Consider the following 12893-nt stretch of genomic DNA (forward strand, 5'->3'; position numbering starts at 1 on the left):
ACAGCGTGAGTGCCAAGGTCTGGAGGTGGAGAGGAGGGCAGTGTGGTGGGTGTGCAGGGCAGAGGGATCAGGCCAGGCAGGGAAGGAAGGCACCAGACCATGAGGGCCTGGAAGCCACATCAAAGATTTCTTGCCTTTTTCTAAGTGCGATGCCCGGGCACTCGTTCATCACAGACTCAGCAAGGGAGGGATGCCGCCAAATTCATTTCAAGATGTCTTGGCCGTGGACAGTGGGTGTGGAAGGGCATACGTGGCCTGAGCAGACCTGGGGCGTAGGGTGCTAAAGCTCACCCCACCCTGCCTAGCATCTAACACCACATACATATGATCTTATTAAACAGTGTAGACAGAGGGTGCTATGTTGAGGATAATATGCACTTTCATATAACAATATTATTATTGCTGCAGTTGTAATATTTATCTACCCATATCTATAACCAAGTGAAACAGCTCACTTTCCAGGTGAGCCTTTATTCAGGAAATATTCCCTTGGGAACCTCCTAGAAGGATCTAGAATATAGCCCGTTCCATTCTTGGTTTGAAACTTTGCTTTTCATTGAATATCTTGCCACCAAGCTCACTCCAAACAACATTTTTTAAAAAGCTCTAATTGACTTTATTCAGTGCTTCCTGCATCAGGCAGCTTGTCCTCCGGTGGGTGGAGATGTGCTGAGAGCACCTCGTGTGTGAGTGTGTGTGTGTGTGTTAAATGACAGATGGGGGTGATACGTCAAGGAAGTGGCTATGGCCCTCTTGCTCTTGGCACCCTGAAGTCCCTCCCCTCAGCAGGAGCTCCTGCTGCAGCCTGGCCAGTGCAGCCAGTGGGTTGCCACGGGCATCGGCTGCTGCAGAGCTGGGCGCTGGGGCATGCCCCCATGTGCACAGGCTGTGGCTGGTCCCTAGCAGAGGCAGGGCTGAGAGCCAGCTCAGCCGAGTCCAGGCGAGACACCTGGGCGGCAGGCTCCCGGGCCTTTGATGGGAACGTGTTGTAAGAGCCTTAAGGAAAGGCCTTGAACCTCACGTTCCATTCTTGTTTTGCACTTTGTGGCTCATTGAACCTTTTGGTAGCCAGCCCATGCTGAGCCGCTCTGCTCCAAGCAGTTCCTGCTGGGTGGATTTGCTGAGGAGCAAGCTCAGCTCCTCCCCGCGTACCAGCTGCTCTGGGGCTGGGACAGCAGCGCTTTGGGTGACTGATGGGTAAGGGCCCCTTCAGTGTCTTGCACCTGCAGTGTTGGGGTCTGGGTCAAGCAGCCCATCACGGAGCGCGCCCTCGGTAGTTGTGGCCTCGGTCGTCGTGGCTGTCCTGCTGTCACCTCTCACCTGCGTCTTCCAGGCAGTAGGGCCTTAGAGATGTCACTCTCCGTGGCATCTCCCCTCCATCTCTTACCTTTTCTCATGATCTCTTGTGGCTTTGGGAGAAATACGACGCTGACCCCCTCAACCAAACTCTTAGCACCCTATTGTATGAGGAAGCAATAGCCCAGCATTTCTGGCCCCCAAGTCTTTGGGAGGTGCTCCCGCCAGGGCCCGTGGGGGCCCGTGGTCTTCCTGGCTGTGTCAGCAGCGTGTGTGGCCCCAGTCACAGGTTGGGTGCTGTTCAAGCGGTGTGGCCATTTCTGTGTCCCACCCTGTTCCGCTGACCCGTGATGTGAAGGAGACACCGACAGAGAGAAACGACTCGCCACACGGCACATCTTTCAGGCGCTCTGTTTTATTCTATATTATAGGTGGGTGACAGGGAGGGGCCAGGGGCGCGCCTCCACCATCCCAGTAAGAACCACGAGGACAATCACAGGGAGAGGAGGCGTGGGGCGGGGGGGCCCTCTTCCTGGGGGGTGGCCGGAGGCTTAGGCCACGGGGGCCAGGCCAACCTGGTTGTTGGCCCTGTCGAAGACGGCGTAGTACTGGCGGATGAAGACGTCGCCCAGGATCCAGAGCTCGCCAGAGGCGGTGGGAACGTTCATGCCCTGCAGCCCGCTGGAGCAGCCTCCCTCGCTCTGGAGAACAGGGAGAAACACCGAAGATGGGACATGGGCTCAGCGGGGAAGGCCTCAAGGCCTGTGGCGGCCGCAGGGCAGGGCGGGAGGAACTTCCTGGCCGCTGTCCCGGGACCTGGCTCTTCTTGGCCTGGGGCTGGCCTGCATCAGCTGTTCACTGAACTATTGGTTTCCAGGGATTACTAGACATTATCCAGGGTTGCTGGCAGAGGCGTAAGCCCTGACGTCAGCATCAGAGCTCAGGGGTTTAGGGAGAACTCAGCTGCCGGGAAGGGTTTGGACGCCCCGGCGACCCAGCCTTTTCTCATTCCGATCCCGTCCAAGGGCACAAACCGGCTTGGTCTTTTCATTTACAAGCTCGCTGGACCGGCCACCTTGGCTGCGTGGGAGAATCACTGAGAGATTTGAAAACCCCCGGCTCAGGCTTCACTTGCTCTTATGTCAGCAGGTTGGGGGTGACATGGGGCATCAGTACTTCCTCCTGAACAATATGGACCCCCTTGGGCAAAGCTGGTTTTCCAACTGGCATTCTAACAGAAAGCAGATTTCCTGTGGCTCGTCTGGTTGAAGACTGTTACTTGGTAGAGGCAGCAGGAAGGTTCTGAACCCTGATCCTGCCCAGTCCTTTGTGGCCTTGATGTGGGGTCTTCCTGAGAGGACCCCAGCCACACCCTGAGCATGAGGAAAGCACCATCTCTAGTATTTAAAGGAGGAAACGGAGGCTGAGAACGGCTGTCACCTGTTCAGAATCAATGGGCTTGCCATGGAGGCCTGGGCTGGGGTCAGATGTTCCAGAAGACACTTCCTTTCACAGCATCACCCTTGACCCCCCTCCTGGCCCTCCCCCCGCCTGGGGGCCGCCTCACACCCTCATTCCTGCACTGGGCTTGAATGTTTTCTTATTCTCCTTCCTGAGTGGATGTCAGCTTCTGTTCGTGGACGCTCCCTCATGCCAGTACGTGGCGACACCGTGTGGGGCCGGAGCCCCCTTACCTGAATGATGTAGGCGCTGGGGGGGACAGGGTACTGGACGCCGTTGATCGTGAAGACGATGTCAGGCAGGCTGTTGATGGATGAGCAGCTGACCAGCATCTAGAAGGAACGAGGGTCAGCCGGCCTTTTATCCCTTCTGCGTGCCGGACGAACCACTTGGGTCAGAACTGGACGGTCAGGCCGAACTCACCATGCCGTTTGTATTGGTGGCTCCAATAAGGTGCTGGATGTTGCTGATGGCGTTGGTGGGGCCAGACAGCAGAGAGGTGCCAGTGTCCACGATGGCCTGGCAGCCGCCATTGCAAGCAACAGACTGTCCGTTCATGGTGACGCTGAGGACGAGATGCAAGACAGGTCCCCTGAGTGCCCAGGTGTGTCTCCCCAAAGAGGAGCCAGGTGGCTCTGGGGGGGTAGGTGCGGGTTCCCAGATCCCCTAAATGCTGATGGGTATGGACTGGTGGGGGGCACAAGGCTCTCCCTGGGGGTGCTGGTGGACTGTCCTGCCTCTTGACCAGGAGGAATGTATCTATCTCCTGGCCAAACATTTGGAGTCCGAGACAGCTCCCCTCTTCCAGTGAGAGTTTTTTCCTGGGGTATCTCTGCTAGGTCCTCTCCCACCTTCTCCTGGCTGTCCTGGGGGTGTTCTGGGGAGTTGGCGAAGAAAGGGATGTGGGGTCAGGCTGGGACGCGGCCACCCATGGTGCTGTCACCTGTCCACGGTGATCTGCCAGTAAGTCTCAGAGGACAGGGGAATCCAGTTCAGGCTTCCGGTGTAGTAAGAGGAATCGATGCCGCCGAATATCACCACGCTGCCGCTCTCCTCGTTGCTGTGGGAAGTGGGGGGCAGACAAGAAGTCACTCGTCTTGGACCCGCTCAACCTCTGCCACGCTTGGGCTAAGACCTGCCCCTGGGGGGGCCCTTGCTGGCGCAGAGTGGTGCTGGCCGCGTGACCTCCCACAGGGGCCCACGGTCACAATGATCATTTCCACTTTACAGCCAGGAAAGCCGGGCTCAGAGAGGTGAGGCGACCTGTCCAGGTCACACGGCCTGGGAGTGGCAGAACCAAGATGAAGCCCAGGCCTTTCTGGCTCCCAAGGGTGTGTTTTCCAGCACCTACTGACTCCCATTGCTGTGGGGCCCCAGAGAAAAGTGGGTGCGCGGCTTTTTGCTCCCAAGGACCCCACGGGTTCTCAGCAGGGGCAAGTTTGCCTCCTGGGGACACTTGCCAGTGTCCAGAGACATTTCTGAGTGTCATTGGGTGGGGGTGGGAGACGCCGCCCTGCAGAGCGCAGGACAGTCAAGGAGTCACCTGGTTCAAAATGTCACCTGAGCAACCTGCAGTTGGAGAGCCAGGAGAGCTCCGGTTCCCACAAAGGCGGGGTCTGCTTAAGCGCAGACTTGAGAATAAATGGCCGAGAGGAGAAAAGCACAAAGCACAAAGGGGCCTTCCTGTTAATTGCAGGGGTCTTGCCCCGGGGCGCTCCATTTCCTAAACCTCTGCTGTTTGGGCTGAGCCAGGAAGGCGATGCCGAGGATGATGAGCAGTGAGTCACTGTGGAACTGACCACGGATAAACGGCCGCTCACCGGCTGCAGACCCCTGACGTGCAAGGCCGTGCCCTGCAACCAGGTCACAGCACCACAGTAGCAGCAGGAGGAGAAGGTCGACAACGACAGATCTCTTCGAAAGGAAAGGATCTGCTGAGGGAAGGCCGGCAGTCCCCCCGGAACCTCTCCTTCACCCAAGCCAGGCTCCGTTTATTCTCTGTTCATTCTTAGACCGCGCGCAGCTGACATGGTCACAACTGACACGTCTGATTTGTTAATAGTTAGACAGGTGCTGTCGTTATTTAAACCGTTTTCATGGTTCCAGATATCAGTCCGGATCAGCTTTTCTTTTCTTCTTGGCTATGGGATTTCAGCCCCTATTTGAAACGGGTTCCCTTATAAGGGTGGGCTCCAAGGGGACTTAAGAGGGCGCTGGTGCTGGCGAGCAAGTGCTGGAGACCCCCGAGGCCTGTGAGTCAGCCACAGACAAGCAAGATGCAGACAAGTTCGTCATGTTGAGGGCTTTGGCGGGTTCTCTCCAAAAAGGCATCCCTCCCACTTTAGACATTGCACTTGGCCACACCCCTGCTTGCCAACTCCCTCTCGGCCCCGACCCCCAGCCCTAGACACCCCCCTGCAGGGCCAGGGGACTGTGGAAGGCCCCTCTCTGGAAGGCCCCTCTCTGGCGACTTACGGGCTCAGGTAGACAGAGAACAGGTCTTGGGGAACCAGGCCCTGATTCCACATGTTATCAAAGACGGGGGTGGCTCCAGAGGAGGCGATGCTGGGGTAGGCCAGACCCAGGATGCCGTCGAAGGCGCAGTAGTACAGGAAGGAGCCGGGCTCAGTCTGGCTCAGGCCGAAGATCTGGTTGGTGTCGGTGATGCCGGCGACCTGCGGTGGGGGACCGGCAAGCTCACGTTCAGGTCTCTGGGGGATGCCTGCGGGGACCCCCAGCCCTGCACCCAGAACATCTCTGGTTCACCCATACAGGACTCAGCTTCCCGGGGTGGCATCAGGACTGTCCCAGTGGTGCTCGAAGCCCCCGGTGGGGGTGCTGCCGCTGGCGGCTTGTGTGAGAACTGACTGCAGGGCAGGTGGTCACTGTGTGAGTTGATGACGGGAGGCAAGGCAGACCCCAGGGAATTGGAGCCCATAAGCTCTGCTCTGCGCTGGAGGGGGGCCCTGCTTGTGGAGTGTTGGTGGCTGGGGGTGTGTTGCAGATGAGGGAGGGAGGGAGGAAGAGGAGAGACGAGCAGAAGAGCTGAAGCTTCTGCTTTCTCCCTGCACCTCCTCCTTAGCATTCCCCTTGGGCGTGGCTGAGGTTGGCTTATGGCTCCAGACGCACCCCCCACCCCTTACCCACAAATGTCTGTGACATCTCTGCCACTCTCCCCTCCTTCAACCAGGGGATCACTGAGCCCCGCTGGGTTGAACGAGGTGGTCTATGGGTGCACTTGGCCCCCAGGCTCTCCGGGGCTCACCTGGACGGTGTCGTATCCGAGAATGCCAGTCATGCTGCCGGTGCCATAGGCGATGGACAGGGTCTGGCTGGTGGCCTTGTAGGTGGAGGACTTCGCAGGGTTGAAGCGGTTGTGGTTGGCTGCCAGGGCAAGAAGAGACAGGTCAGCCTCCAGGAGCGGAGCTGGGGTCACACCTGGGGGTGTTCTCCTGGGGTGGGGGTGCACCTTGGTTTAGGTGGTTTTGGAGGAGAAAGGTCATCTTTCTCCAGACTTTGGTGTCTGAGAACCCCCAGGTTCCACTCTTGGCTGACTGAACCAGTTGGGACCATCTCACTCACTGACAGAAGTTTCCAGAGCTGACCCCAAGCCCCCCACCCCAGGAGCCCCCCAGGCGAACTGGGAGCAGCCACCGTCACAGTTCCGGGGTGAGTACAGCTGGTGACGAGGTGGAGGCTCCCACGGGCACCTCTGAAGAAAGGCAGGAGGAGGAAGGGGTTTGGAGCATCGTCGTGACTGGGCGCATAAGCTCTTTCAGCAAACTGATGAGTAAGAGCAAGCGAGGCTGATGCTCAGCTCCTGTCTCCTGGTCATGCTTCTGAGCTCCTTTCTCATCTTGCCCCAGCGCCCACCCTGGAGCCCTTCCGCCCCTTCTCTGACCACACCCTCTGCGCCCTCCTTTCTCCCCTCAGCTATGATTATTCCGGAGAGCTTCTCCCCAATGGACTGAGCTCTTTGAGCACAGGGACCATGTGTGATTCACCCCTTTTTCCCCACCAAGCCCTGGGCTTGATGCATAGTTGGTGCTCAGCAAAGGTTTGTTGACTGACTCCCTGAGTGACTCCAGCAGATTTGCAATTGGACCTATTGAAACCCCTGAGTATTTAGGGCTCCTAGGTCATTGGTGCTGAGGGCCCAGGCAGGGCAGACACTCACTGCAGGCAGGACTGGAGCAGTAGACGGAGGGCACCCACAGGTTGGAGGAACCGGTGTCAAAGATGACGGTGAACTCCTGGGCAGGGGTTCCAATGCCGATGGTGCCGAAGTATGAAGTCTGTGGAGTGAGGACAGCACAGTTCAGGGACTGGGGACGTTCTACCCTGGGTCTCCCCAGGAACCATCTCTGGGTTGTGTCCTCAGACCACCTCCTGCCTTGCCCTACACTCTTCCTGTCTTTCTTTGCCTGTCCAGTGCCCTCATCCTTCAAGACCCAGCCTAGTGTCCCCTCCTCCTTGAAGTCTTCCTTGATTGCTCCCGTTACCCTCTGACTGTTCTTGCCTGAGCACCATGATCACCTAATAATAATCTGCTGTCCCCTCTTCAGCTCTTGTCTTGTGTGTCTTAGTCTTGCCCTGTTGGAGAATATGTTTTTGGAGGACAGGATCATTCGTTAAATTATTGATAGGGAAGTAAAAAAGTTACCTAAAGATGGAACACCCTCAAGATATGTTATTCCTAATTCTAAGATTCAAGAAAGAACATTACAATGTTCTAGTGGCTATGCTTTCTTGCCAGCTTGTTTCCAGCCACACTGGTCTTGTTGAGGACCAGCTCATTCCCACCCCAGGGCCTTTGCACCTACTATTCCTATTGCTAGGAAAATGTTTATTTTAGATCATTCTTTGGCTACTCATTAATCATTCAGAGTACTCACCAAATGTTGCCTTCACCAAGAAGCCCTACTTGATTATTTTATCAAAAACTGGCCCTCTCCATTCTTCTGCCCTTTACTCTAATTAAGGAATTTTTTGGGGGGTATTTGTCATTTCCTAAAAGTATCTTACATATTTATTTTTTGGTCTCTTATTTGTCTGTGCTAAACTGTAGCTCTAGAAGCTTTGCTTAATCACTATTCTTTCCTCAGTTTCTTGCAAAGGGCCTCTGGCACATAGTAGGTACTTCATAAATATTTAAATGAATAAATGGCTCTATTACCAAGCACTCACCGAGGGCCAGGCCCTGTTCTAAGCACGCCAAGAAGACATGATTGCACTGATCACTGCAATCGCTCTGATATCAGTGGGGCTCTTTCACAGAAGAGGAAGCTGAGTCGCACTTAGAGAACCTAAATCCTGCCCAGGTGGGTTACACAGCTGGGAAGCTCTGGAGCTCAGCTTTGCGCCAGGTCTGCAGATTTCACAGGGCACGTTCCTAATCACCGGAGCTTTGAATTGTCTCCTCTGAATGTGTCTCCTCTGAGTTGGCCTTTGCCAACTCAGAGGAGATACATGATATCTAGTTGGGGCATCCCCAGCAGAGGGGTTGGTGCCATCTTCCTGGAACTCACCTCTGATGACATCCCCCCCTTGGTTTGGATGAGTCGGTGGCAATCAGGATGCCGCCTTCTCTGTCCCCTGGCTCACCATGCTGGTCTGGCTCCACCGCCGACCCTTCTGCCGCCCTCCCTCCAGCTCTGCTCTCTGTGGGCATGGGTCTCCTGTCCCGAAATGCCCTCTGCTCCCTGTGTGAGGGGGTGCACAAGCCCCCTGCTCCCTGGGACTCTCTCCTGTCTTCTTGGAAACCTTCAATCTTCCTTTGACTCCTGGGGGCATCCCTGTGGCCACCTGCCGGACCATCACGGCGCGACTCCTTCACTGTGTAGCCTCATGCTGGGGGTCTTTTTCACCAGATGTAGGTGTTGCCTTTCTTTCCCTGTTAGACCTGGCGCCCCGGGAGGGCGGGCTGTGTCTGCTGTGGTCCCTGCCGCCTTCCCTGGGTCTAGTACGGCGCCTGACACATAAGGAGGCTTCACATACAGTGAATGGAGGGAAAAAGAAATGACTGAATGAGAGTGACCGCTCTGACCATGAGCTTTCCTGACCCCTGGGCCTCTGAGCTCCAGGGATGGACCCCCGGGTTACTGCCTGTGTGTGTGTGTGTGTGTGTGTGTGTGTGTGTGTATGGGGGGTCAGAGCCCGCCCTGCCTCTCTGCCCGCTCCGCTCCTGCACTCACATCCATGTAGTTGGTCATGGGCTCGGCGTCGAAGGAGGAGGCCAGCTCGGGGAAGTACTTGCTGGCCGGGTTGATGCTGTGGGTCTTGAGGAATTTGTCCAGGAGGCCATTCTCGATCAGTTTCTGCCTCAAGGTCTTCTTCTTGACCAGGGGGACCCTGCGGAGGAACATTTACAAGTGTTTGGTTTGAGGAGTGTGAGTAACAAGGCAAGGAGCCTGTTCCTGGGGGGCTCTGGAAGCCCCAGGAGGAAAGGCAGCTGGTGCGAGAGTGGAGGAAGGGGGCATCATGACGGGGGACGCTCCTGTTTGGGGCACAACTGTGCAGAGGGGTGAAGGGGCGGCCAACGTGGCTGGGCCAGGGCCGGAGCTGGGAGCGGAGCCCAGGATGGCCTCGAGGGCCGGGTGGTGCGGCGAGAGAGGCCAGGGAGGAGGCCGAGGTGGCCGGGGAGAGTGGAGCGGGACGGGGACGAGGGGAGAAAAGCCTGGGAGGAAGGAGAGCAGGAGAAAGGACAGAGCCGAGGGAAGCAGGCCCGTGTGCGGCGCGCCGGACTCACTTGTGCAGGCACTCAGAGAGCGCCACCAGGCTCAGCAGCAGCAGCCACTTCATGGTTCTTCTGGATCCCGAGTCTCCAGAGAAGGGAAGATGGGAGGAAGGTGTACAGTGCAGGCGGCCGCCGCCCCTTATATACAGCGCTGGAGCTCCCGAAAGTGCCTTATCAGCCTCCAATGCCTCCCACTACCCCACCCCAATCAGAAAGTTTCCCGATAAGATTGTCCCCGCCCTCAAGCCCTGTGCCGAGCAGTTTCCAGTTGAGTAGATTTCCATTGTACCCACGCCCCACTGCTGGGTGGCTGCAGAGAGCAAGGATGGAGGGAGGCCCGTTTCTTTTGCGTGCTGAGGATTTGGACAAAGTTGGGCAAAAAGTCATTTTCTATGGAACAAGTGTCCAAGAAGTTTGATAAACTGTGATTTGTTCTGGTGGGACAGGCAGTTGGGATTTTTGAGGGTAGCTCCCCAACTTCGTGATGGGCTGTACTCCTGAAGCTGCTACCCTGAAGCACATTTATAGGTTGTTGGTTGGGGGTGAGGACTCATTTCCTCACAGAAATGTTATGCTATGGGGTTGCTGATGAGTCTTTCACTCTTGCCTCTGGTGGCAGTTGGGCTGAATTCTGGGGGAGAGGCGCGTGCAACACTACAGAGGAAAATAAGCCAGTGGAACAAGGGCAAGGAGGCTGCCTTTCTTTCCTGGAGGGACCAGACTTGAAATGGGCTGTTATTTTTGGAAGCTGTGCCCCTCGCTTTTGGCCTTCCTGTTCTGCTCCCACCCTCTCAGGTGGCTTGAATCTTCCACTTTTGGGATCCCACCTGGGTTTGACTCTTCTGGAAAAATGCTTAAAACTTGCCTAAATCAGCTGCTGTAGAGCAAAGCAATCTTGGCAAATTCTGACTAGAGTGTGAATGACTTAGAGATGGTCTCTTCTTGAAAGAGGATGCTAAACAACCAAATGGATTCCGTACTTGGTAGCATTTATTCAATGGACAAAGTGGAATGGAGACTTTGATCCAAGAGTTGGCACAGAGGGAAATATGTGGGTGAGGTCTCCGGGTAAATAGCCCTGAGGGTCTTGTTCTAAGTCAGAGGCCCTGATTTTTCTAGCATCAGCAAACACAGATCCTATAAAATTCCAGATTTCCTCCAGTGCCACCGGGTAGGCATGGAGGGGTAGGCAGTGTGGTTTAGGTACAGACCAGTTGTGACAAGGGCAGAGCACATTTGCATTTCAAACTCACCTGCTAAAACATGACCTTATTTTTCACTTTCACATCTTTGGGGCTGCTTCCTGCCCGGCTCCTTCCCCCCTCCTCAAACCTTCCTCCCTTTATCTCTGCTCTTGCCTGGGGTTGATAGCAGCACTTAGCCGGAGGAGCTGGTGGTGCTGGAGATGCCTGCCCAAGTCCTAGGGCACAGAGGGGAGCCCGTGGCTCAAGGCTGCTGCTGGGAAGGGGGCGGCAGGTAGGGGCCCTTGTGCAGGGGAAGGGGTGCTCCTCAGGCTCTCCAGGGGTGACTGGGGCCTTACGCTGGGCGGTGGCACCGGTGGGTGTCGTTATTCTCCAAGCTTGATGCCATGCATGTCTGAAGCTGCTCATGACATGTTTTCAAAAAAGAGAGAAGGAAGGGCTGAGTGTTTTGTGCATCCTTTCAACTTGGAAGCAGAGGGAACTGTGGTTCAGTGGTAGCGGGGTATGCAGGGGGCCCCTAGAACTGGGCTGCTGGGCATCAGCCACCCAGATCATCACACGTGCTTTGCTCATCTTTCACCTCCCCCGTGGTACATGGAAGCGCTCATTTTAATTTATTTATTTTGCAGTAGTAGTAGGTTGTATTTTCTCCATGGATCGCTTGCTTATAGTCCTGAGTGAACTTAATAGACATATTTCTTCTTCAGGTTTCTAAAATGAACATATGATTAAAGACATTTGTGATGTGCAGGCAATGACTTTAGAGGTTCTGTTTCTCGGTCTTCATCTATAATTTCCTTCCCTCCCTGCCTCCCTCCCTCCTTGCCTTTTGAACTGCGGCACACCATCAGGCATCAGCACCGTAGTGCACCCGCCACCACCTCACCCCTGTCCCCCACCGCAGACCAGTGTCTCCTTCCCTCTTTGTTCTTACCCTGCCCCGCCCCCTCGCCCCTTGGTGTCTCAGTTCTGTACTCGGCTCTCAAGTGCGGGCTTTTCAGCTTGTCTTTACCTGACCATTAATTTAGCTAATGGTATTAACTAAATACCACATATTTAGTGTGGTATTCCACATATCGGTGGCACTTGTGGTGACATCATGTGAGGCTGCCCCTTCTGGCTTCCCGGCAGAGTCTGAAAGACACTGTCTTTCCCGGGGGCGCTGACTCACAGGGACAACATGGCAGGAAGGGGGGGTGGCTTCCGGTCCACAGCTCTCGAGGGACTGAGGCCCGCAGTCTGGCAGTCTGGAAGGAACTCCCACCAGCTGCCAGGAGACTTGGGAGTGATCGTCTCGAGTCCAGCTACAGATGAGACCAGAGTCTGGCTGACACCTTGATGGGGGTCTTGTGAGGGACCCTGAAGCAGAGCACCCCGCCAAACAGCCTGGGTTCCTGTGAGTTGCTTTACAGGTGAGCTGCTTTAAGAGGTTAAGTTTGTGTTCATTTATCGCCAGCCACAGACAGCTAATGCAGGGCTAGAAACCTAGAAAACTCCACCAGCTGCCTCCCACTTTTCTCCACTTGCGCGCCATTTCTGTGCTCTGCAAGGCGATTTTCTGGCCAGGCAGGAGCGGGCCGAGCAGGAGGGCATGACGCCACGGGGCTGCTGCTCTGCAAACCCCCCCAGACTTGCATTCCCACTGCTCTGCTCTTCTTCCCTGAATGCTTTGAGACGCAGGACCCCCGCTCATGCAGGTCAGAAGGAAGGGCTCAGTGGTCAGTACGTTCATGTAAATAATTAATGACCAGGAGGGATTAGAATCCCAGTCACAGAAAGTTCTGGTCTTGGGCCTCCTATGAGTCCAGCCAGGCTCTGTGGTCACACACGTCGACCTTGTTCCTGTCTTCTATCCATTGCTGGGGTCTAAGGGGACCATTCCGTGCTGACGGCAGCCTCTGTCCCAGGGGCCTGAGAAAACTTCCCCACGGGCCCCCTTTACCAGAGGAATTCTTGGGAGAGACGGGGGGCTCCAGATGCCAGCAACACATGTTCCCGAGAGGTCTGCCCAGCGGCCGGGCCAATCGGTGGCTGCCAGCAGGGCACCCAGGCAGTCGTGTTGTGCCAGTCCTGCTGGAAGGGAGATTAGACAACAGAGTTTACTTTGCCATTAACCTGCCTGGCACTGGGCTTCGAGGGGCACTAAGCGCTGCTGGGCACCCCCTGCCAAGGGCACAGGTGTTCAGAAATGTGCCGGA

The 12893-nt window shown here is 56.0% G+C and overlaps 1 protein-coding gene across 1 annotated transcript; it reads right to left on the minus strand.

The window, feature by feature from the left end:
- Positions 1-1734: 1734 nt before the first annotated feature.
- PGA5 (pepsinogen A5) lies at positions 1735-9558 on the minus strand (the record flags this gene model as incomplete). Its single annotated transcript, XM_084235980.1, has 9 exons — positions 1735-1997; positions 2991-3089; positions 3181-3322; positions 3701-3817; positions 5233-5432; positions 6023-6141; positions 6935-7052; positions 8952-9108; positions 9506-9558. The coding sequence occupies 9 exons, from the start codon at positions 9556-9558 to the stop codon at positions 1848-1850; spliced, it is 1155 nt and encodes a 384-aa protein (XP_084092106.1). The 3' UTR covers positions 1735-1847.
- Between the last annotated feature and the right edge of the window lie 3335 nt (positions 9559-12893).

Source organism: Talpa europaea, assembly GCF_964194135.1.
Source record: "Talpa europaea genome assembly, chromosome: 1".
Lineage (NCBI taxonomy): Eukaryota > Metazoa > Chordata > Mammalia > Eulipotyphla > Talpidae > Talpa > Talpa europaea.